Here is a 25934-nt window from a genome sequence, read left to right as displayed (position 1 = left end):
GTTAAGAACTCAGAGTTCTCATCAGCCTTGCATGTGTTCCCACAAACATTTTAACTGATGCAAAAAAAAAAAAAAAATCTACAAACACACGAAAATGCGAATTAAAAAGAGAGAGAGAGAGAGAGAAGCGTTGGAAACCGTGTGAGGCGGAGCGAACATGCCTCCTTCCTCACGCCAAACAATCTCATAATTACAAGAGGTAAGCTCACTGTTGACACCGATCAGGAGGTGTCTATAAATAACATCTTGTGAATGCCACTGTCGGCATCGGACACATTTGAACATATAAACAGAAAAAATAACGTGTTTCTAGAATTAAAATAAATAGTTATCGGTCCAATCGAAGTGGTCCAATACTTCAGTACTCATGGCAACAACATCAAAAAGTGATGGCTATTCATGATTCATGCGTGCAGAGGTGATGAGAGAGAGCTATTACATCAAGAGCTGTGTGATGATATTTCATGTCCAGCGTTATCTCAGCAGAACCATTTTGTGTAATTAGGGATTCAATTCAAAACTTCAGTTGTACTTTTCTGTCTCAATACAGCCTCTACAGATAAACTGTCCGAGCATGATCCAAATAAACTGCAAAATAAAAAGGGTCTTCAAGGTTATATCACTCAGAAAGAGACAAACGTGGACACACTCCGAGGCATCTTTACACGTACGGGTTTCGATCCGAACCACATTCAAAGCCTTGTACACACTGGCTAGCTGTCCCTCTTTTCCCACACACACACCCCGACCTCATCAAGGCAGGGTTAGTCCTCCTCTCTTCTCCTTCACCCACCCTCTCTTTCTCCCTCTCCCTGCTCTGCGTGTGGAGGAGGCTGCTGGCTCTGGTTAGTCAGTGCCGTGTGTAAAGTAGCCCACGCCAGTGCTTTAACGCACAGCGGAAATCTGGTTTGCTCCCAGCTGCTGCTACAGTAATTACTGTCCTGTGGTTGCTAAGAGATGCTTCCTTTGACTTCTTTTTTTCCCTCTCTTTCTCTTCTTTTTTTCCCCTCTCCCTCTCCTCCACTTGCCCCCCCCCCCCCCCCCTTCCCTCTAGACTGCTAACACATGGTGTGTATGTGTGTGACTTTGCTCCCTCTTTTGCCTTCAAACATACCGAGTGGTGTAACGCACATCCACAGCGTCTGCAGGGGAATGTGAGGAATAGGAGACAGTGGAAGGAGAGAAGAGAAAGAACAGAACAGGAAAAAATGACTTTGTGTTGTTTTCATGTGTGTGTGTGTGTGTCTGTGTGTGTGTGTCTGTGTGTGAGAGAAAGAGAGCGAGAGGCCAAAGAGTCTGCCGAGGGAATGTCATAAACCAGCTCCAGCTGGAGAAATGCAGTACAGAACTTAAAAATCCAGATGACAGCTGTGTGTGTATGTGAGAGAAAGAAAGGAGAGAGGGGTGGGGGGGGGGGGGGGGGGGGTGAAATGGGAAACAGACTTGGGCTTCCTTTTAAAGCGCTTGCCTAAGCCCCACCATTCAAAGGCATGCGTGGGGGCGAATCTGGAGCTGAGCTGACCCCATGGATGTGGCTGGGTGAGGGAGGAGAGGAGAGAGGAGGGGAGATGAGGGATGGAGGTGGTGGGAGCCAGGGGCAACATGGCTCCACACCAACATCAGGGATCCATGCACTTCCGCCCTCAAAGGCGCAGAGGCTCAGGACAGCGAAGGCTGGGGTCGACCCACATACCGACACAGAACATGCTAGATCTCTGCATCAGACTGAGAGAAAAGAAAAGATGATGCGCATGGTCGTGAGGTTTGATCACAAAGACTAAATGCTTCACGTCTGCATATACGTTTCTCACTCTCTAAACAGAAAGCTCGGCTTAAATGAGGCAAACCATGAGCGCCGCTCACCCGTCTCTTGTTCAACAAAAAACAAGGAAGTACAGCAGAGTTCCAGGCTGCTCCCCGTGTATCCCTTTAACCAATGGTTCGACATTTTGGGAAATACGCTACTTAGCTTTGTTGCAGCGAGCTTCAGAAGAAGATTGATACCGCTCTGATATCTGTCCGCTAAATATGAAGCTACAGCCAGCAGTTGGTTAGCTTAGCTTAGCATTAAGTCTGAAAACGGGGAAACGGCTAGCGTGGCTCTACCCCTAACCCCTCCCCCAATAAATTGTGTTGTTCTTACACTTCGGGTTTTGTACTAATTAAAACACAGTTTTGGTTACCTTAGGACAGAGCCATGCTAGCTCTTTCCCCCTGTCTCCAGTTTTTATGCTAAGCTAACCAGCTGCTGGCTGTAGAGCTTCATATTGAAGACGCACATTAGAGTAGTATGAATCTTAAGCACATTTCCATGTCAAACTATTCCTTTAAAACGCAGTTCTTCCGAGCTCCGAGGTGCATTATAGAGCACGGCTGAAACCAACCCGGTCTGGAAGTTTCTGGTCTGTGAGTGAGGCTGTAAAAGTCAACTGGCCAACAAAACCTCTGTGTACTAAACTGATAAGCGAAAACTTCCTGCCAGCGCTAAATTAGATGCGGATGTTTTCCTGTGGCATTCGAGAAAAAAGAAAAGCAACACATTTTTCTTTGTACTAGCGGAAGGACTGTGGTGGCACAGCATAATTCCTGACAGTGGTCATCTCATCACAGCCGACAAGGGTGTTGTGCAACCGCGTCTTTTTAACATAGGTCAAATATGTTGCATGTGCATATAATGCGTGTGTGTGTTTCTGTGTGAGAGGAAGAATGTGGTACGCTTGTGAAGGGCATACAAGTGGGTGCTGAGCCTCAGTGGGCAGGATGTGGGTGGAGGAGACCGTCTTGAGCGCATGTAGATCGACACGCACGCACCACAAGCAAGGAAAAAAGGCTCGCGCGCACACACACACACACGCGAGTCAACCGCTTTGTAGCGATGCAAGGCTATCACGAATTCCAGTAAATTCTGAGATGTTTTCAGATGTCTGAATCTAATCAAGGCTTGATGGTGACCTCCCATGCTGATGAGACGCTGGTGTCTGGTGTCTCCATAAGGTCAAAACAGGGCCGATCTCTTCTAAACTAAAGACTAGACTCTTCATATATATATATATATATATATATATATATATATATATATATATATATATTTTACCATGTTATACACCGTATTTCTCCTCGAGCCTGTGGGTGCTGTTGCGGAGCATTCTTTATCAGGTTACCTGTACAAACAGTGACTTTATGACGGGGTGTAAAGCAGCACACCTTGTTGTGTGCTGGTATTCGCTGGTTCTCTGGCTGCAGCCACCGGTTTACTTCTCTTCCTCTGTAGCCCAGGTCTCTGACCGCAACATTCGGATGCCAAATCACCATGGTGACACCCTCAGTGGCTCACTCACTGAACCTTGTGAACACCCCCCCCCCCCCGCCACTTCTACCCCCCCACCCCCTGCTGCCTAGCAACAGTGGTGCCGTTTGGATTTCCTGTATGTTAAAGAGGAACTTTGCCCCAGGAACAGGAACGCAGCCCTCTCTCCTCCTCCCTCCTCCTCTAGTCCGCACCACGCAGGATGTAAGATACTGGGCAGGTCAAAGGTGACGACAAGCCTCTGTCAGGTGCTAAAAACTAAAGTCATGGGAGGTACAGTGTGATGTCAGGGGCATTTTTAATAAACGGTAAGTCAGCAAAAGCTAGAAACACCATGCAGTGAACCTGCAACAAATACTTGAGGCTACGATTCTTGGGGTTTGTCTGTTGACTCAATTCTTTAGTACGTTCTTGGAGCTGCACAAACTACAGTGTGAAAAAGCATGACCAGAGTTGAATCAACACCTCTCTAAAACAGTGTCAACAGTCATTAATCACAGGTTTAACAAAAGGTAGCACCTATTGCGGGACTGTTGTATGTATTGGACGGCTTCTTGTGTGCATTACAAGAACTGCCCTCCCCTCCCTCCCACGTACGTGTCTTTTCACCTACTTTGCAATCAGAAGCAGAACAGGTGACTGACGTTCCTGTCACAGGCCCGATATCTTAAACAAATGAACATGGGTGTGTAAACCTGAACTATATACCTGCTGCCTTTCTCTGCTCCAGAGACATTCCTAACCACACACACGTCGACAGTCAATGGAGTGCCACATGCCAGGAACAGGGAAAATATACATACAACACGTAATGCACCTTTAACAGTTCTCTCAACAGAAGAGAGGCCCGGCTCATGAAGACACACACACATCCAGTTAAAGCAGTGAAATCACAGAGCATTTTCACCAAATCTGCTTCCTCACTTGAGGGCAGTAGTTATTATATCGGCATCAATTGTAACGAGAGTGACAGCTACCAAGTTAAGATTGATAGACACTAAGCTAAGCCTGCTCGAGCACATTCGCCGGTCAACACCCAGCTCCGCCTCAGGGTCTGGCTGCCACTGGTTAAACACCTTTAAATCTCCAAGAACAGACTGTCAGACAACAAAAGGCAGGTGTCAGCGCCTGGGTGGGACCCATCAGGGCTCAAACATATGGCTCAGGTTCAAGCTATGACCTGCCTCCTGTTCAATGTGAGCGAGAGCTAAGTAATGAATCGAACTTTACAGAAATTTAACATTTTAACCGTCGATGTCCAACTCCATGACACAAAGATACTTGTTTTAATGTATTGGTGGTTTTTTTGTGAATGCGTTTGACTTTTCCGAACAAAAATATATTGTGAAAAATGATCACGGCCGAAATAGATTTAGCTCAACACACTCAAAGAGAGAGAGAGAGATAGCTGGACTCCTCGAAGTAAGCCGAGATTAACATGTTCCCATGTGCACATGAAGAACACATTCTTCACACTAAAAGTCTTCGCCAGAACCTCTCAAGCTTTGATCTCACTCACCGGTAGTCCGTCCTCAGGAATATCGCCTTCCCCAAACGGCCGACAACCTGGAAGGAAGAACCCAGAGGGGGGAAAAGGATTAGAGGCATGAAGTCATCACGTTATACACTCAAACCAAAGCAGGCAATGTTGAGAGTCAAACACACAATAAAGTATCTAACGGCACACAATCTATGCATCAGTATCGTCTATCTATGGCATGTATATCACAACCTCCTCACAACCACACGTAGCATTTTAGAGCCTGAGACAGCTAAATGTCATTCACAAATACAAGGAGCTTCGCCACTAGGGGGCAAAACCTCCTGGAAACACCAGTGGAAGTGTTTGCCACACTCATCCACCTCCTTGTACTGTTTGTTTCTAGGAATATGTGTATCTGTATTTATATCGCATGTATCAAAACCTCTTCCACTCTCAATGGATGACTTACGCTACAAAAGCATTATTTGAGTCAACAGATTTACGTGGCGGATTACTTGTGAGGCCAGAATAGGACAAGACTTCTGCTTTTCTTTGGACTGCCGCCTAATGGGGAAATGAAAGCTGCTCTGTGTCAGTGGGGCACACAGAAGTTAATGAAATATGCATGTCTCGAATAATGCAACCCCCGACCTCGGATAAAAACGCGCATGTGCCATTTCCGCCTCCAAAACACACCTCGTCTGCTGATGCTCGGAGTCGGAGCTTATGTTTCAGGTATCAGGCCGACCGTGTTACAGCTTTTCATTACCACAGGGAATGAGACTGGACGGTGTAACCCGAGGAAAGACACTAATGCTGCTGATATTTTTACACAAAATGCTGTTTTGTTCGAGCCTTTTCTACTAATAAAGGACATTAGAGAGCACCATTGTTTGATAGATAATATTGTTGTCCAATACTGCAGTATAATGAAAGGAAACTACCCAAAAATACGAATTAAACACTTAAACTCCTTTAAAAAAAATCAGATTAAGTGATGTTTTAAAGCACTGTTCTTTCATACGTTGAACTATATACCAACAATGATGCCCAGCTCTTCTTAGAAATTATGTTAAACAACTAAAGTGACAAAGAAGAATGTCAATAAAAACACAATATGCCAAATAAAAACTGGCTCCAAATCTGTTTTGTTATGTGGTGCAAGTTTAACAGCACTGTTAAATGAAGTTTAAAGTGAAATAGACACCATTTAAGCACGATTAGTCCTGTAAAGGCAATTGGATTAGGTCAGTATGATGTCTGTTATACCTGTGTGCACTATGATTAGGATACTATTTACTGTAATTATCACTTTGCAGGTACTGGTATAAGTATTGTCATTTAACCCAGCCTTAATAAACACTCAACACGAGTGCATGTCTAAAGAAAGCAAACCTAGAACTTGATTTTCATGATAAAAGAAAACAGTGTTGTAGAAACTTAACAGAGGAGAAGTGGTCGAGGCTACGGTTTTAGCATTGTTGCAGTAAACGGGGATTAAACCATTTCCACCGGGATGAGGGGGAAACTGTTTGTACCTGGGGCATCAAGAGCTTCTTTTAAAAAAAACAACTTAAATTCACTTAATCAGGAATCACTGAAGCCTCTTTTGAAGCACTGAGTCTGGGAGGGGAACGCAGCCCATACAGAGGCCAGAAGGATTCACTTAGGGGGGGGGGGGGGCTTGTGTTAGACCCCGGTCTGTCCATCGGTCTCTGAATCACATGGAGAAAATGTGTTTGGTGTGTACGTGTCTGTATGCATTTCTCCACTTCAGAAGAAGAAAAAAAAAAAGAAAAAAAAAAAAAGAGGCTTCCTGCAGCACGACTCTGGCAGTGCTGGGCCGCCAAGCTGCCTGAGCCATGTGCCCGGCGTTGCCATGGCAACAGAGGACTGCAAGACTGATACACACACACACGTGTGAGCGCGCACACACACACACACACACAAACATTCACGCAGCAGTCCAGCAGCAGAACGATGCAACAGGAATACAGAAGAACCTGCCTGCCTGAGCTGAAGAGAGGCATTACACAACAGCAGAATACAGAAGATGCCAGAAGAGAAAGGAGGGAGAGAGAGAGAGGGAGGGAGGGAGGGAGAGAGAGAGAGAGAGAGAAAGAGCACTGGGGAGACAAAACTCACCATCACCTGCTGTAGCTGACATTCACAGGAAAGAGTTGGAGCATTTACTAGCAGACAGACACTGTACAGCCTCTGGGTGAGGCGAAGGGAGTGTGTGTGTAATCACACAGCGACCAAGTTATCAGAGATGTTCAACTCTCTTCCCGGAGCACGCAGGATGTTATGTCATGAGCGAACGAGGGCTTCAACTATTGTTTTCATTCAGATTATTTTCTCAATTGTTTGGTCTGTACAATTAGTGACATGTTGCTGGAGAGGCTGAGAGGCGGGAATTAATCACATCCGGGCATTTTTATCTCAAACAATTATTAATTAAGCGTCAAAATAATTGTCTGACCTCCAATACGACATTGCCTCTCCGCTCATTATTATAGTGTTATGTTTATAGCGAGCCATGACTCTTTAGAGTGATCGCCCTACAGCCCTGCAGTTGTTGCCCATGCTCACCTCCTACCTAGCCTCTGTGTGGACTTGTGCCCAGGAAGTACAACATCTCAGATAAATGCTTGTGGGCAAGAGGCGACTGATGCCTCGTGGTGATAAGCCTTTTTTACGATATGTTCTGCTGCACCTCCTCTCTGCTCCCCAGGGTTCCCAGGTCTAGAGAGTACCGGAGATTATACAGCCGGCCTCTTGTGTAACACGGGGGCCCGTGTGGCAGATTGCTGAGCTGGCGATTCTCCTGCTAATTGGGCGACTTTGCAACCTCTGGCACTGCACTGAAAAATATTGCTTATCAGGACCCAAAGGTGCTAGCTAAACTCAAACTCACTAAACTCAGCTCCACCAAAGTGCACTGTCTAGATTAGGTTATTGTATAAATGCCACAGTGAACACAGACAAACCCTCTTTCACACTAGACTAGTCAGTCCTCACACTTGAGCAACACAAAAGCCCAACCAGGTCAAGTTTCTTCTGACTGAAGCTCCGCCCCCATCTCAGGTTGCCACCCATTCTTTGCGTCCCAACTCCTGCCCCCCTTCTTTCTTACCAAAGCTCCCCCCCCCCCCCCCCCCCCCAACGTGTTGCCGTGCCAGTCTCAACAGGAAGTGGAGAGTTTATCTGGGCAGCTGGCACAAGATAACGCAGGAGGGGTCATGCTTGGGTGAGTGAGCAGGTAGTGTGTGTGTGTGTGTGTGTGGGGGGGGAAGTCATCAATGCTAATCAACGCCGTGCATCTCGCCTAGAACAGATGCTAGGTCAGCCATTACAAGCCAGTGGCAAACAGGCAGGAATACAGGACGCATACCATGTTCATACACATACGCCGGTATCATTTCACACGTACGGGATGGCTGCCAACACACGCAGTGTAGTGAAACCTCTGAGGGCGAATTCCAAACAAACCTTGTGTTTTGTTCTTGAGCTCCACCGAGCTAACACGACATGCTGACATGCTATCTCACACACACGCGCGCGCACACACACACACACACACACACACACACACACACACACACACACACACACACACACACACACACACACACACACACACACACACACACACACACACACACACACACACACACACACACACACACACACACACACACACACACACACACACACACCTTGGTTGATGTCCTCAATGGCCCGACGTACGCCCCGGTCAAAGGCACGGGCGTCAGCAGGGCTCTGGAAAGTCAGTCCGAACTTCTTGTCGTTGATCCTCCAGTGGTGGAAGATGGGGTTGACTTTGTTGTATACTAGGCCTTTCTGCAGGACACACTCCAGCACCACCTGTCAACACACACACACACACACACACAGAGTTTGGGGAGTGAAACAATGCATATTAGCACTCACTGGCATAGCATTTATATCTGGTCAAGCTCAATTAGAATGGCAGACTGGCAGCTGCATCATTTAATTAAAAAGGTTAATGATGAAACTTACAGGGGTACACACACGTGTAAATCCTTCATCTTACTCCTCACCTCAAGTTGTTTTAATGTGCCACATTCAATCATTCCACAGCAACATGAGTAAAGGAATACACACAGAGACACAGAGAGAGAGGCCTGAAATCTGGAACTACACATAACTCCAGAGTTTCTAAACTAGAAAACTAAGAAAAATCACCCTAAACCCAATCATTTCACATACTTCTTTGGATAATTTGTAAAACACATTCTAAATGGTGGGGTTTTCATTACAGATGATGATAAAGTTGGAGAGCAGTGGTGGTGGCGCATGAAGGGGGGGGGGGGGGGGGGGGGCGAGTATGTTTTGGAGCCAGGCAGCCCAAGTGTTTCCAAAGCCTATTATTAATCAGGGCTACTGGGCCGCCTCCCGGCCTTCCTCTAGGCAGATTAAATGAAATGAGAGACGGCCATTACAGTCTTTGAGGTTTTTTTAACCGACGTGCAGGAGAGGTGGCTTAATGGGGTGTGAATGTGTGAGCGTGCGCATTTGGTGATCTGCGTGAGAGAATGCGTGAGCGCAGGAGCTGGTGTGATGAAAAGCTCAATGACTCAATAAGTGCTACACGGTGCATCTTTGCAGTGCGAAGAGAGTACCGGCCCACAAACCGACACTGGTCTGGTGAAAGCAGATGGCACCGCTCCCCGTCAATCTGGACAACAGTCAACATGCACGCTTTTTAAGAGGTTGATACGCGGCAGCTGTACGAGAGGTCGGCGATATGCGATATGCGTGTCAGAGAGGGTGCACACAGGTCTACATTTCACTCCGAATGTCTGAGCGACAGACGCGCTTCATACTCGTTGATCCGGTCGCAAGTGTACCGCAACATATTCTTGCTGCGCGTGGAAGACGCGTCTCACAATATCTGTCCTCATGCCACTGTTGCATATTATGCGTACATGCGGGGGCAAAGGTTAAGCCTGTTTGTTTATCCAGAGCCGGTGGATGAGGGGAGGAAAGAAGAGAGGGATGGATGTGAGGAGGATGGGGCGGCGGCGGGGGGGGGGGGGGGGCGATTGTGGAGGCGAGACTGAATGGAGCCGTAGCAGGTAAGGTGAGCGCACAGCGAGGCTGACCGAGGACGAAGTATCACGGTTGCATGGAAGGACGATACTTAACACCGCATTCCACACTGTGCTCGGGAGAAAAGAGGAGGAGGAGGCGGAGCCAGCCCGACAGAAACGGAACAGAGGCCCAGAGACGTGAGAGGAGAGGGAGAGGGACGGAGACAGACGGAGGTGAGACGTGCAGAGAGTAGCGAAGAGATAGCGTGAGAGCGGAAATGGGGGGGGGGGGGGGGGGGGGGGGGAATAGCGAGAGACTACGTTTACATGCAGACAAGAAACCAGGCGGGAGGAATCAGGCTACAATCTATGAACACCGCCTCTGCCATCAGAATTGTAATTATCAGTTTCAGGACATCTCAATGACGATGCTCGACATAAGAAGGAGATATTATAATCTTCATGGTCTTGGATTAAAATATAGTCCGCCCGAGAGTTCTGGCTAATAAAGCATCTTTTGCTGGCAAAGATCAAAGTCAACAATCACATGACAAGGTTAACAGGAGAAAACACACAACTGTATCGAGTGGGGGATCTTAAGGTGAGAGCTTAACCGGAGATTTGTCATAACGCGAGAGTCAGAATGGTAAGTAATCTTCAACCAATTAGATCTGTAGTTTTTAAGAGAGTCAGAGAATCAGAGAGAGAGGGGAGTGGGGGAGAGAGAGAGAGAGAGAGAGAGAGAGAGAGGGCCAGAAGGAGAGTGATTGGTAGCTATATGGAGAGCCAGCTGAGTCATCACCAGCACACTCTGTGCCGCATCACTGCGCTTATAGACAGATCCCCTCAACCTCTTCCGTCTCCCGTCTCTCTGGCTCCACCTCTGCTTCCTGCTCTTTGACTACACACATCTCATTCCCCGATTCCTCTCATATCTCATGCAGCCCCAGTCACTTTCATTTCCAGCAGCCAGAATCGTGCTTTTGTGATTTCAAAAATAACTGCATCTCAGATCTGTTATTCCCTCCATCTAGCTGAGGTTCCTATCAAGGGATGTGACATGTCGTTGAGCTTTCCTATTTAAAAAAACACTGAAATTATATCACAAACAGGAAACAGCATTTTTTATTTTTTTTCCATGTTTTAGACATAACAAATCAAGCCAAACAACGTGACAAACATTCAGACGCTCTTCCCTCTGGTTTCCCTCTTTTCAACACAATGATGGTCTTTCATTTACCTCTGAAATCATAACACTGACATTTTAGACGATACTGTGGTAACAAGTGGCGATATTGGCCTGCGTTGTTTTCAGTTTTTTTCTGACAACGGCTAACGTATTCTTATGTGGTTTTCTCTGTCGCTGTTGTTTTTCATGGACTCGTCGCTCTGCCTCTCTTCTTCTGATGCCCTCAGACTGTCGGTAGCGCTGCGGTTGACGCCAACACCGCGGCGCTGGGTGGCATCCCGACAGACCTACATATGGCTGGGTGTTTGTTGTGGTGGCTGGGGGTAGACTCTGGCGGTGACAGGGGTGTTTTTACCACATCCCAGAACAGTTGCCAGGGTCTCTGAGCCATGTCTATACCCCACGTCTGAACAACAGCATTCCCGTCACACCCTTTCCCGTGCCACACACACACACACACACACACACACACACACACACACTCTTGGATAGCAACGCACAAAACACGCCGTAAACGCAAAACACACATAAAAATGAGTTCAGTCAAAGAAGATAAAGCGGTGATTTAGACGCCCTGCTGAAGCAAAGCCTCCAATGTCGGCTTGTCAGGAGCATCACGGTGGCCTCATCGGTATCCTGACATCTGACATCTCTCACAGACAGATTTACACTCTCATTACCACAGACCAGGATTATCCCAGAGCATCTACTGGATCTGTTCTAGATCTACAACACAGAATGATCAGGAGCTTCACAGCAACTACAGCAAAAGCCATGAGGACGAGACAACGTGATCTTTTTGGCGGCTCGTTGTTGTTTTGTGAGGAAACAGAATGACCACGCACTCTGCAGGTTACGTGTTTGTATGTGTGCATGCTGAATGTGGTGCCAAAGCTATGTGTAAAAACTCAAACTAGTTAACATGTTAGTAAGTAGACATTAGTAACGAGTGAGCTCCACTGCTTATTATGAGAATTCAGTGAATATTGTTGGGAGGGTTTTTTTTTTTTTTTTTTTTATAAACGTTGGTCGGACAAACATAAAAAGCGTGTTTATGCAACATTGGGCTCTGGAAAATTGTGTTGGCCTTTTTCTGCCTTAATTTACTAACATATACAGTCTTTACAGCGCACATCAAGAAAAAGGGAAATGCTCATAAAAAGGTATGCAAATGGGAAACCGGAGTGACTGTGAACTTCCAGCCCCTATTCCATCATTTAGGTCTATTCCAAGCTCTTTGTGCGTTTCCCACATCCCTCATCCCACATTCTCTTCTCCTGAGTAATCTGCCCTTCTCCCTGATGATATCATCATGCATCACAGCATCACGCAGTTCGCTCCTATTTTCAGATACCTGGGCCATGGAGGAAAGCCAAACAACCACTTCCTGTGTGTGTGAGGGTGTGTGTGAGTGTATGTGTGTGAGACAGAGAGAGGGGGGGGGGGGGGGGCTCAGGGTGATCTCATGGGAGTGAATGCACCATCTCTGGTTTGTGCACCTGAACGTGCGTAAAAAAAGAGATGGAATGACTCAATGAGCGAGAATGTAAACACATCAACGAGCCAGTTAACATGGATGGGATTAATATGAATTCATGCGGAGTAGCAAAAATAATACATTTCCTCATTACGAGCCAGAGGTTCTCTTACCAATTTGTCTTTGAGCCTCTCGCCCTTGATGTGAAATTCCACAGCGGTGGGGCTGGGGCTGGGGCTGGGGCTACAGGGGCTGAGGCTGCTGCTGCTGCTGCTGCTGCTGCTTCCTCCGCTGCCTCCACTGTGGGTGCTGCCACTGTCCTCCGCCCGGCTGACCTTATAGACGGTGACACAGCTAAGGCCTCCGCCCCCCAGGGGAAGCCACCCACCGCTGGAGTCATCCCGAGTCATGACCACTGCTCTCACACGCGCATAACTGTCACTGTGGAGGAGGAAAGGAAGTCGAGGAAGAAGAGGAGCAAGAGCAGAAGGAGAAAAAAAAAAAGTGTTTAGTGAACGTTATCAGTAGTAATGAGCATTTCAAATGTTGTCCTTGAAGGTATTTTCTGGTGCCCTTTTATATCAGTTAGATAACAAAAACATCAATAGTAGACATGAAATATCAAACACATGAAGTATCAGCCCACGTAGTCTACATAAAACGGGCGGTGAATGTGTAGTGAGGAACACAGTTGAAGTGCGGAGATGGGTCGAAAATGTCTACATCACATTTGTCCAACAATTTGAGGGTTTAGAGAGTTCACCACGTGTCACATCAGACGGCAGCTACTCCAATACCGAACAAAGCAAATAAACCCCTATCGGAGGGTGACTGACCATATGGCCAAGTTCAGCCTCTGTCTGCTGCTGATTTCCAACCTTTCCCTTAAAGCAGGTGCTTTCAAACTAGACGACACATGACAGGGGCTGCAGCTCACATCAACTTCTTTCTTTCTTTCTTATTTATATATTTATATTTATATATATATTATATATATATATATATATATATATATATATATATATATATATATATATATATATATATATATATATATATATACATATATACACACACATACATATCATTTATATCAGATGATACTGCTGGTACTTGTCTCACTCACCTTTCTCACGTCACCTACAAGGGCTTTGAATCACAGGGCAGTAGACAGTTATCTAGAATAACATTATCTACGGAACTGATTTTCAAAAAACAGAAAATAAGATTTTTTACAAAGTTTATTCACTGTATTTAAATGCATCATCATTCAAATGTCAAAGGGCCATAAGCTGCCATACGGTTACCACAATATCACAGCTGAATGTATCACTATATCGGTCCCAGCATATCAGTAGATTGTATCACGCCTTACTTTAATATGGAGTATTAATTATACGGCCATAATTCTACATCTATATGTCCCTCCTGACCCCACCTCCTCGGCCTCTCTGTCCCTTCACTTACAGTCAGATGTTCCCCTGATTAGATAACACGGACTGCATTGGGCCACCGGAAATAACAAAGGTCGGGGGGGTGTGCTGAGGCCAGCGTTTTGCAGAAACTCCTGGTAACATATTAAAGACAGAGAAGGGGGGGGGGGGGTCTGAGAGCTAATTAAAGACGGGGGGAAAGATCTGAGAGCTAACGGAAACGGTTGAGGAGAGGGAAGAATGTGACTGCCGGATGTCTTCCTGTGACACATTGCTCTCTGGCCGACGTCACGGGGTCTGAAACATTTTCTACAGAATTTCTCCTCTGATAGTGGCCAAATATGAAACTAATTAAGGGAGAGAACTGTCACTAACTGACATCATCGTTAACTAGTGGTTCCTGCTCTGGAAGAAGAGCGGCTGCCCCCCCCCCCCCCTTCCTGTCTGAATCTGGGCCTGCTACATAATGCTAACCTTTACCCTCCTGCCTTCCACACCCTTGGCAAACCTCAGCGTCCAGGTTATCGGTTAGTAATTAATCCAAAAGCCAGTGAGCATTAAATCTGAAGCCATTTCTTTCTTCATGCGAAAAGCTTTAATATCCTGGTACCGGGTAATAAGTTGACCAAAGTTCCTTTCAAAGGATTGATGAGCACGATAAATACAGGGAACTCAAAAATAAACCAAAACATCCACACTCTTTGTTCTGGCCACATCTGGTCTATTCAGACACACAGACACAAACACTGGACTAAAGACAAATGTACTTCAGCAAATATATCGATGGATATGAAAAGCCTGCATTCATTTCTAACAATATAATGATCATCAATGCCTCATATCCCCTCTCCACAGCAACTAGCTTAAACCCATTCAACAGTGTCTTTGAAGAGGCTATAATCAATATTCTAAGAATAATAATGCATCACGTGACATGTGGAGAAAGGTCACCGGTAAACATTTGGCAACTGAAGAGCCAGGAGTGGGTGGAGACCAAAACTAGAGCTAAAAGAGAGTGCGCGTTGGACTTCCATTCGTCAGAAACAAGACACGACTCCAAATGAACAGCCACATGTCTAAAGAAGCAACCGTTTGCCGACGACTTCGTCATATGAAATTAAATGTTGATGTAATGTCTGTGTTGTCTTAACAACTTGTTTCCGCTGGCCCCATATGGCCAAAAAAAAATAAAGTTTACTCAAAGTTTCTCATTTTCAATCGATCTATTAAGGAATGACAATCCATCAAATATGATGATAACTTGTTAATCCCCAACTGCTGAAAAAATCCATGCCCCTAGTCCAACCTTCCTAGTAAATCTTAATCTTAAAGGGTAAAAAAAAGAGGAAATATTTGGAATATGGGTCTAACAGAATGACATTTGATTGGTTTTGAACCAAATCTGAGCTGGCTTGCTGGTACATTTTCATGGTAATAGTCTAGCTGGGAGCACATTGGTTTATTTTAAAAGAATGTAGGAGGTGGTGAGGAGAAATCTGCAATTAATGATTGTTTTCGAAAAGTTTTCCATACTTCTGCTACTAGTACTACTGCTTTAAATCCAAGCAAAGCGATTTGGCATCTGCTGTAAGAGAGACACGTTTGTAAAATAATTGATCTAGCTAATTGCAAACAGCTGACTATACATCATGTTATCCCTCAACTTTTTTTGAAATATTCTTTATATCCGCGATCAACTGTTCTTGTTTTTGACTTTCTCACAAATCCATATATCCAAAACAATCCTTGGTTCAAGATCAGACTGAACGATACTACGTTGAGTCGAGCTGTGCACACTATTGCTTGTTCAAAGTTGACGCCTTGCCAGTGTGTCTACATAAGCTTCGTCAGTCACAGTGTAAACAGAAGTGGACCACACCGCAAGTCCTTTACTTGTTATTTTAATCTTCATAACACCAAGGACGTCTTCAAATATTGCATAGTGACTTTTCTGCCACTTCTGTGAACTGGAAAAATAAGTCTTTTTTTTATAAAAAAAAAAAAAAAGCAACTATTGAGCAAATAACGGAAAGTGGGGCTGGACAATAACAGATACAGAATTTATCGAATTACCAACATTATGAATCTCTTATCAACCTAAAAGTACTCATATCACAATTGTCTGTTTCCTCTCTCACGTGCTGCCCTCAAGCTTAAGCAGTAACTGGTCGTGGGAGGCTGACAGAAAGAAAAAAAAAAAAAAACACAACCACCACTAACTTCCCCCTTGCACAAACTCCCAGCAACCTCTGGTTGCACCTCATAACAGCGCCACAGAAGCAGTGCTTAACCTTACACGACAAAAAAAATAAATGCATTTTTGAGCAGTATAACGAGCAGTAAAAGAGGGAAATACTGCTGCTGTTACAACACCCCTCTATGGCCCCCAATAAAGGATGCGGGTGATGGGTGCAGGAGGGGCTGTCAGTCACGCAGGGGTCCCTGGGGTGAACAGAAGGCAGGCGGTGGTGTCGCTCAGCCATGACCAGGGCACAATGACCAGGGCCTGACCCTTCAGACCTACCATCACACACATGCCAGCCACCATGACACTCACAGGGAGGGGGGGCCGGGCCCAGAGAGGAAGTTGGAGGACAGTCTATACGCACATTTTTGAATCCAACTTTTAAAAAAACACCCACGTCAACCTCGTTCTAGGAATACGACATATACCTCAAACTAATTCTCCCTGTGGTGAAAACGGTCAACCGTTAAAATGAGATCTCTACAGTAGCCTTCTGAAACCTGCAGGCCAACAACTCAACCCGACCGACAACCAACAACTGTACTAGATCCATTTAACTAAACCTTTAGAGCAGGGGAATAAAAAAAATAACTTCCATCCGCTCCTCTTTTTCTCTCTCATCTAAAAATCTCTCTTTTCTTTTGGTAAAAGCAGTAATTGGTCCAAAAAGATATTTGAGTGCAACCTGCTGCATCTCTCACTCTCACACACACACACACACACACACACACACACACACACACACACACACACACACACACACACACACACACACACACACACTTCAGAGTGGGATGGTGGAGACAAAGGCTGGCCTCCACGCCCCTTGCTGGGAGCACACAGTCGACTGGACACACAATTGAGAACGGAAGCAGATCAGCTGGCCTGGGCCTGCGAGCAAGGGAGGAGGAGGGGGGGGGGAGGAGGGGGGGGGGGGAGATGGAGAGAAAGGAGCCCCCCATTCCAAATTATTCCAAGTTATTCTGCTGGATGACTGACTTCATTTCCGACCAAAAGCAGGAGAGAAAAACAAGGGGAGGGGTGAGAGTGTAACGGAGGACGGTTGGGAGAGGAGGAGGTGGCTGTGGATGGGAACAGGGTGGAGACCACGGTGACAGTCTGCAGCTCCCAACCGCATTTGAATTTGGCCTTTTCTACTCACAAATAGGATGTGCATAGGCGTCTACACAACGTGATGTACGTACGAATATATGCAGTGAGTTATAATTAGCATAACTTATAATTAAATGTATCTTACGACTTCAAACCTCATTTGAAGTGAGAGCAAAAAAAGCAAACACACCATGAGAAGAGAAGAAGAAGAAGAGGAGAAGAAGAAGAAGAGAAGGCGTGATGGGGGAGCACGTGCAGACCAGGCCGGCCTGGGCCTCGAGGCCGCCTGCTCCAGTGTGTGGTGGAGAAGGGGGATCCTGGGACAACTATTTCCTAAGTTGACAAAGTGTCCGTTTGTCTGCTGCTCCGGCCCATGGCTCACTGGGCTCCAGTATGCCATCATGCTTTGCTCCTGTCTCAGCCTTGAGCTTCCCACCCCCAGAGGGGAGTGGTGGAGAGGAGGGGACGGGGGGGTATTGAAAGAAAGATAGGAGGGGGAGAAGAAGGGAAGGAGGAGAAGGAAGAGGAGGAGTGCAGGAGGAGAGGAGAGAGAGAGAAAGGATGTGGCCTGAGCCCTGGGTGCTCGCCAAGTCACCCTCCCTTTCCTCCGCGCCGTCTCCCCCCACCACCCACCCCTTCCACCCAACCCCTCCCCGGCCGCCTCTCTCTACACAATGGCCGCTTCTCTGCTGAAATTTCACGTTATTGGATCCCGGGCCTGGAGTTTTGTCCTCCCACAATGTCCAGGCAGCGGAGCATGCTGCAGGGGAGACACACTCTGCAAGCTAAAAGCTGGAAAACCATTCCTCCTTTCATTAGCATCAGAAAAGGGGAAAATACCCCCCCCCCCCGACCTCTTTTTTTCCATCGGCCCTTTTCCTACCCATCTCTCCCCTGTATCAAAACCGGAGGAAGGCTGTCAAGCTCGGTCAAGCTCCACTAGACCACTTTGGTTCGTAGGACTTTTCAGAGAGGGAGGGGGGGGGGGGGGGAGAGATCATTAAAATATCATTGGGAAAATAAACACAAGCTACTTATCCCAATCCGATTCCAAAGATTATCCTCCAAAAGTAAAGCAATCACGAGGAAAGTAGAGGGGGGAATGGAAGATGGCTTGAAAAGCTATTCTGGGTGTGACTCATTATCTATTACTTCAATATGTCGCTATCTTCAACAGCTGTTATCTTTAGAGAAAATATGCAACTTTTAAGTTTCCTTGACAGCTTATGCCCTAAATAAAAGTCTTGATGTATTCAATGGAGATCAAGTTGCCCAAAGATCTAGTCCAAGGGTGTCGGTGCAATGTAGCAGAAAAATGTGAAAGCAGTCAAGAATCCATCAAGAATGTAATCAACCACAAACAAACATGTCGAGTAACAAAACGGCAACTTGGAAGCTAAAGTTGTGAGAGGATAAAGCGGTTCCATTCGCTGTGATCACGCCTCATTGAAGAAATAAATAACACGCAATCTGGGACTCGACCGTCGATTCCAGCAGTGCATCTAATCTGAACGGTGCAAACTAGCCAGCCAATTAGCCATGGTTCAAATCCCCTAAATAACCAGTGGCAAACTCAAGGGCACGGACACACTCAAAACAAACAGCGACACGACCCGACACGGACGCAGTGCAAATTATGACACAAGGCCGGAACAAGAACGCTTTTGAAGGGGCTGTCGGTTAGCCATTAATAAAAAACAGAGCTAATAATGGGGGACAATGGCGACAGAAACACCAACAGGCAGCGCAGCATTACGGGCCTGCTACATTAGCTGCAGTGAAAACGAATACGCCGGCTATAGAAAGAGAAGTGAAAGAGAAATTTGCCCTATCTCCTCTCAACACCTCGGGCTGCTGGTGAGTCATCTCCCTCACAAGAACATTCAGCTAAGCTACCAACTGACTCAGGCAAAAAACAAAAAAAACAGAACAAGCCTACTCTGCTGCTGCACCACACAGCGATTCTGCACTTCACATTTACCACCATCCTTTCACAGAAACACCAGCTAATATGACGGCAAAGGAACGGATCATAGTCACTTCTGGTCGCATCCGTCACAGGCGGCAGTTAGCGGGTCAAATTAGCCTGTAGCCCAAACCAAAGATAGACAAATGAATGTCAAAAGTGCTCAGTCAGACAGCGTTGCTAACATTGATTTTCTAACCAACCCCTCTATTACTGGATTGGGCCTGCAACCCTAACAACAATGTTCTAGGTGCCGCTGCACCGTGGCACCATAAATCACAAGACTCCCATGTGTGTATCAAATGCCAAAAAACCTATTCGCAAACATCAATCAAAGCCACATATTGAGATGATCTTAATTTGAACCGCAAGCATTTGGAAAATTAAAACCTTGCGCTTGCCATTACCCAAAAAAAGAAAAGAAAAGAGGAACCGCAAATTTCGACAGCTCTGCTCTGGTCTTCTTTGATGTAAGAGTAGTCCCAAGGGACCCGAGAGTCTACTCGTCATCGTTACTCTGAAACCGCTGAGGGAACAAGGCCGCCGTCTAGCTGTGGGAGAAACCAGGAATCCATCTCAGGCCACCAAACCAGGATGACGGCCCGTGGATGTAAAGAAAAGCCGCTCTTGACAACTTGTAAACCGTCACAGCATGCGCCCTCTTGTTGGGAATAACATGACATTATTATCGGAACAGAAAGCAACATATTAGTCCATCTTGAATATCAATTAAGATTCACGTTCAATCAGCTTTTATGCCTCTAAAGATTGGGAGGAATCAAGAAACGCTCTCACAACGCAATAAGTCTGTTCCAAATTCTAAATATAGACACTAGACAGGACAAAATCTGATCAAAAGTTGCCGAGCAGATCAAAAAAAAAAAGATAACAGGCCGCCTATTTGAAAACTTGTCTCAATAATACTTGAAACCACAAAAAGCTATGATTGCTTAACTTCCCTCATGTAGGACCCAGGCCTATCTCTCCCCGAAAACACATGCCAAATGCCCCCAGAGAAATAAACACACACACAGAAACCCCTTCCTGTTTTCAAAGTGTTTGGGAACTCAATCAAAGACACAAGGTTTAGGATTTACATCTGTGCCCTTTTATGTCTGTGGCCTCGCAGGAAAGAAAGCATCTCAGCCCAGCTGCAGCAAAGCGCTCACAAGGCCCGGTCTTCCTGCTCCCGCATGCAGCGCAACCGAAAACAATATCCACAATTCAGACACTTGGTGCTAAAAGCACTTCTTGGAGGCATTAAGATATGGTCGGTGAACATCAGAGGCCCCCGCTTGACAAAAGGCATAAAGACAAGCCCTGCTATCAGGATGTTGAGAAGGAGACACAACAGATTTTTTTTTTTTTTTTTTTTGTGCTGGCCAGTATACACAGCTTATATTCACACCAGGCATTTGTCTTAAAATTAAGACATCTTGTTTGAAATGCGCTCTAAATACACTGCCGACATTCACGCCAGTTTGCGCTCGCTCCTAAAATACTCGAAGAGGAAATGAAAATTATAAGAGGGAAGTGGCTCGGGTTTAAAATACACAGAATCCGGGCCTAAATCTGGCCATGGGAAAGGAACAGTCCACATCTATACAAGGCCTGTTCAGTTTGTTGGCTTGCCTCGTTTACAGATAGTCCAAGCCCTCCGGTTATACAGAGGATCATTGTCGACAATCACACAAACAATACGACGAGCTTCTAGTGGAACAAGCAGGCACTGGGGCGTAAATGTTCTACACGCAGAAGGACTTTTAGGATGGTTCAACTTTTCACCTCACGTAAAGAAAGGTTGAAACAGAGCGGGGTTTCATGTAAACACACTCATTTCTACGCACGTCTTAGACGTACGTCTAATAAAATGCCAGAACACGCCTATTAACCAGTTATGCGTCAAATAGCACATCTCAATAGTCTCCGTTCACCACCGCAGTCACAAGCAACACTTCCCCAAAAGAATACAGAAGCAAAACCAAAGATGTGTTCAGCTCAGCACACTCCGTCAAAGGTTAGATGTGTCTTCAGTTAAGACGAGGCCAGCTGGTAAAGCTACGTGTTCACGGAGGTCATATCCAACAACTGGCAATAACTCCAAATAATACCATCTATAAAAAAAAAAAATTTAAAAAAAAAGGGCCCAGGAAATGATTTAGTTTAACATAAGGGCCACAGGATATAGGCAATTACCCCGGCCATAAAGCGTTAGGGCCCCAACAGCTGAGGTGGCCGTCTGCCTTTGTCGTTTCAGGACGTGATGGGGGTTGTTTTGGAAGGAATGCGTTTTGGGAAAGCTCTGCAACAGGAATGGGAGTGCAAAACAGCCCTCAGGTGATAAGATCACGACACCCACATTGGCAGATAAAACGCTGAGCTGTCAAATCAATCACACAGATAGGGGAAGGAGGACACAGCGAGAGGAATCACCTGACTGGCAACAGACAATACCACAGACCTGCAGGAATCTAAAACAACGAGGCCAGCGTACCCTACGGACACGTTCAGAGGAATATAGAGGCGACCGATGAGGTGATGATGTTCGAGTCATTTTAGCGAAAGCAGTCCGTAGGCCCATAGGAACTAAAATCATCCCCCTTTTTGATTTTCTCATGGCACTGACGAGGACCGAGGAGCCACAATTTGTCTGTAACTGCAACCTGTTCCATGTTTCGTAAAGAAACCTCTAGTTCAGAAACCAGAAACGTGTAAAATCAAGCTATTCCCATGTATACGATGGCTGTACAAATAGAGTATCTACGTTCCACAGATAAAAAAGGTACCAGCACAGTGCACCTCAACAGACCACTGCCTCGGTTGAGATAAATATTTAAGATAAGCGTGACATTCAGCAGAGAGACTGCTTGCACACACTTTGATGAATCTCCCACTCCTCCCAGCGTGATCATTGTCCTTGTTCTTAAAAAAAAAAAAATCACATTGGCCTTACATCACACCAACACACACACACACACACACACACAACCCAGCGCAGACGCAAAACCCGAAATCTGACGAGGCTTTGTGTGCCTTCTTGTCATTTCAGCCTTGTGAACATAGCTGTACCAAGGCCAAGTAACATGTTCTCAGCAAAGGGTGTGCTGTGTGTGTACACCGGCTCGGCTCACCGCCCACCATTCACACAAAACCACTTCAGGACGATATCTCGCCACACATTCTGTGGACATCTTCAAATTTAAAAAACGCACTGCGAGGAGAACAGACACATTTCAACCTTTTCTACGGTCGTACGGTGAAGCAATAAAATATAACCAGGATTTATATCTGTATACTCAAGAAAAGGCAGATTTCTGTTCTCTTTTTTTTTTTTTTGGGATTTAGCAAGTGACTCACCATAGATCAGGATCTATCTCATCAATGCAGCACAATGTAACAAAAAGAACATGCAAACATTTTAATATCTGATGTAAAAAAAAAAAAATAAGAAGATAAACACTAAATATTAGATTTTTTTTGTGAATAGGTGTGTCATTAGAAAAATAAGCATATTACAGAGACTCTTCTGTCTCAGGCAGCGCTCTGCTACTATGAATCATACAACAGCCAGAAAGGTGGTGGAATCATAGCAACAATGTTTTGGATCACTTCGCCATCTTAGCTGCTGCCATCACGCAGTGTGGAACAAACTCAGCGTGAACCGTCTCTTGCACACCACGGATGATCTGCAGCCCGTGGCAGTATAGTTCCCAAAGTGGGGCCTGGGGGGGGGGGGGCCTTGATAAAGTCCCTGAGTCCCGGCTAATTCTGCAATGGATTCATTTCAATGTAATTTTCTCTCACTTGAGGGTTAGCACGATGAGAAGAGATGTATCCCCTTTCCCACTAGCATCAAACCTGCTAGGTTATAACACAATTTGAGCTAAAACATGAACAAAACACAAAACAAAAATCAGCTCAGATGAACGTAAAAACAATGTGTAGTTGACCGACGGTGAGTGGGTCAATTGTTATCCGTTTGATGGCTTGATGTGAGGAAAAAGGACCTCCATGACATATGTTACATAACACCCAGAAGTGTAGTTCAAGGACAAAGCCTCCACGCATTTAGTCAATCAATCTCATTTAGGCCACAGATAGATGGAATGGGGGGGGGGGGGGCATGGGTGTGTTTCCAACAATGAACCATGGCGCTGCAAATGGCTGAAAAGAGAGAAGGGGGGGGGGGGGCACATGACTTCCTCTGTGACAAACACGTTATCAAAGAAAATCCTCTGAGATGGTGACGAAGCGCCGGTTAATATAAAACACGTGTGTAAGAATAATAAACTCATAGTCGAGCCGTGGTGCTTGTGTGTCCTACAGGAAATGCAGGAAGTGCGATCATTGTGTGGTCGTCGGTGCAATGCGAAACAGTGTACAGTGCTGTGAATGGGCAGGCAGGTACTTTATGAATGGAGGGGATCATGTGACCGCAGCACCTCCCGGAGCAGATATTTCTCACTGACTGTCAACAAGCGCACACAAGGGATCAGCCCATTAAAACAATACCGAAATGGGCGCGACGTGTACGAAAAACACCTCGCGCACGGATTACAGTTGACCCCCCCTCCCGCCCGCCGTGCGTTATTGAGGGTTTGTGTGCGACTGTGACGCCTTTTTTTTTTATGAATGGAGATTGTGATATGTAAATGAGTGTGATTGAGAAAAAAAAATGGCATCTTCAGCCTTTCAACGTTGACATTGCCGCAATCGACTCGATTTTTTTTTTTTTTTATCAAAGAAAAAGACTGGACTGAAATACAAAAGCATGAACTGCACGATTTTAATCGATGATTATGTTCCGAAATCATGGCGGACAACAGTCGCATGCACATCTTTGTCAATGCAACGCTTTCTGAGCATGATGTACTGGGCAGACAAATCATATTTAGACTGGATTATCTCTGTGTACATATATCTTTAACGAGGGGTCTTATAACTGCCAATCTATAAAGCAATGATACATATTCTGGGTATATGATTTTCATGCTAAATAAATGACGGGCAAGCAGCCATTAATATATATATCTATATATAGATATATATATATAGATATATATATATACTTTGGCCTGATATAAATCCTAACCTCACACATGTTAAATATAACATACAATATATTAAGAATTTGATTTATTGTGCCTATGCCACTGCTTGTCAGACACTGTTCTTGTCATAATGTAATCCATAATGTGGCTTTTTTTCCTTGGTTAGCCTACAAAAGTATCCAAAGATAAAGATGATAAGTCTTCTTATTGTTGATATTAGTAAAGTGATGAAACACCAGCCTCGCTTGGTCACAAATGTCAGTGGGACTGGTTAGTGCACATAGCTCACCGAGCAAAGCGTGTGTTAATATCTTAAAGATCTGCAAGTACTTATTGTTGCAGCATACATGTCAATGGAGAGTTATGCATAAACAGTACTCACTCGTTGTTTGGATTTGTTGAATCTTCACTCATTTTTTTCCTCACGGGGATCCAAATCCTAGCAATAGCATCGACGACGCAGCGACGGCGGGATAAAATACCACAAATATCACCATTTTTCCTTCACATGTAGAAATGCACCCCCTAGTCTGGATAGTAAGTAAACGGTGTACAATGGAAACCAAGTGGAGCTAGCCGCACGTTAGCTTCGCTGCCTGGAACTAACGTTAAATCGCGAGGAGGAATGACAACCATTGATTCATTTTATCCTCCCTGGAAGTAAAATCCGACCACAACAAATGGGCCATCGGCATCATCCTCCTCAACGAAACACGGGTCCTCGCTTTTGCAAAAAAAAAAAAAAATTTTTTAAAATAGATCCTCAGAGAATGTAGAGATTGTGGTAGACTGTAGCGTTTGGCAGGTTATTTATGGCTGGCTGTCGAGCATCCATTCGCCAACTTCAGGTCCAGGACAACACTTGAAAAAGCGCCGTGGAGCGTTGCTCCGTCAACGTGTCCGAGTGATTTTGCAGTAAAGGCATCCAAAGCCAAGAAAGGGTTCAGCTGTTTTCAATATTGGTTCTGGTGCGTAAAGTAAACACATCGAGACTTGAGATTTCCTTGAGAAGTTGGTGGACATCTGCTTTAATCGAACTCCATTTTCAACTCGGGGGGAATGAAACATCGGAAAACTGGGCGGATGAGTCGACCCTCGCTTGAGAAAATTAGATCCTTCCGCGACGTAGTAAAAACATAAAACTCTTGCGATAAAATATGCTCAACCAGCACACGATTTATTATATTTTCGTGAAACAGTAACGCGTGCAGTGTTATACCGGGTGCCGTTGTAGCCGTACGAAGTGAATTAGGAGTGTTTCTTTCCAAAGTTGACCTAAAGTAGTCCCCGCACTTCCCAAAAGAAGTTTCCCTTCAATCACGCATTGATACAAGAGGGAAGCGTCTGTGTGATAGCACGCAAAGTAGAACATAATCTGGAGGAAGGACTTGGGCTGACACACACAGACTCAGCCATTAACAATTTCTGTTGTTTTCTTTCATTAAGCAGTCTTACCACGATAGACCGCCCCCGAACCATTTAAAAAAAAAATCTGCATTTGTGAAATTGTGGCGGAATGCTTTAAATGCACAAGGACTACTGTAGCACGTGGGATTACATTAGACCCCTTTCACAATGAAAGACAAATCATT

At 45.4% G+C, this 25934-nt stretch overlaps 1 protein-coding gene across 5 annotated transcripts in view; it reads right to left on the bottom strand.

Annotated features, from left to right (window-relative positions):
- Window positions 1-25677, bottom strand: part of spred1 (sprouty related EVH1 domain containing 1) — a 28541-nt gene extending 2864 nt beyond the window's left edge. Inside the window, exons 1-5 of one of the 5 annotated variants that reach the window (XM_076108500.1) lie at window positions 14002-16970; window positions 13661-13683; window positions 12708-12975; window positions 8510-8678; window positions 4827-4873 (exon numbers count right to left, since the gene is read on the bottom strand). In XM_076108500.1, coding sequence (XP_075964615.1) covers window positions 4827-4873; window positions 8510-8678; window positions 12708-12944 — 453 coding nt within the window. In that variant the 5' untranslated portion in view covers window positions 12945-12975; window positions 13661-13683; window positions 14002-16970. The other 4 variants (XM_076108497.1, XM_076108498.1, XM_076108495.1 and 1 more) reach the window with 4 other exon arrangements.
- Window positions 25678-25934: the final 257 nt, after the last annotated feature.

The sequence above is a fragment of the Anarhichas minor genome, unplaced genomic scaffold (genome assembly GCF_050575085.1).
Source record: "Anarhichas minor isolate MPS153535 unplaced genomic scaffold, ASM5057508v1 ptg000040l, whole genome shotgun sequence".
Taxonomy (NCBI): Eukaryota; Metazoa; Chordata; class Actinopteri; order Perciformes; family Anarhichadidae; genus Anarhichas; species Anarhichas minor.
Note: the sequence above shows the minus strand (reverse complement) of the source record. Positions and strands in the feature narration are given on the sequence as shown.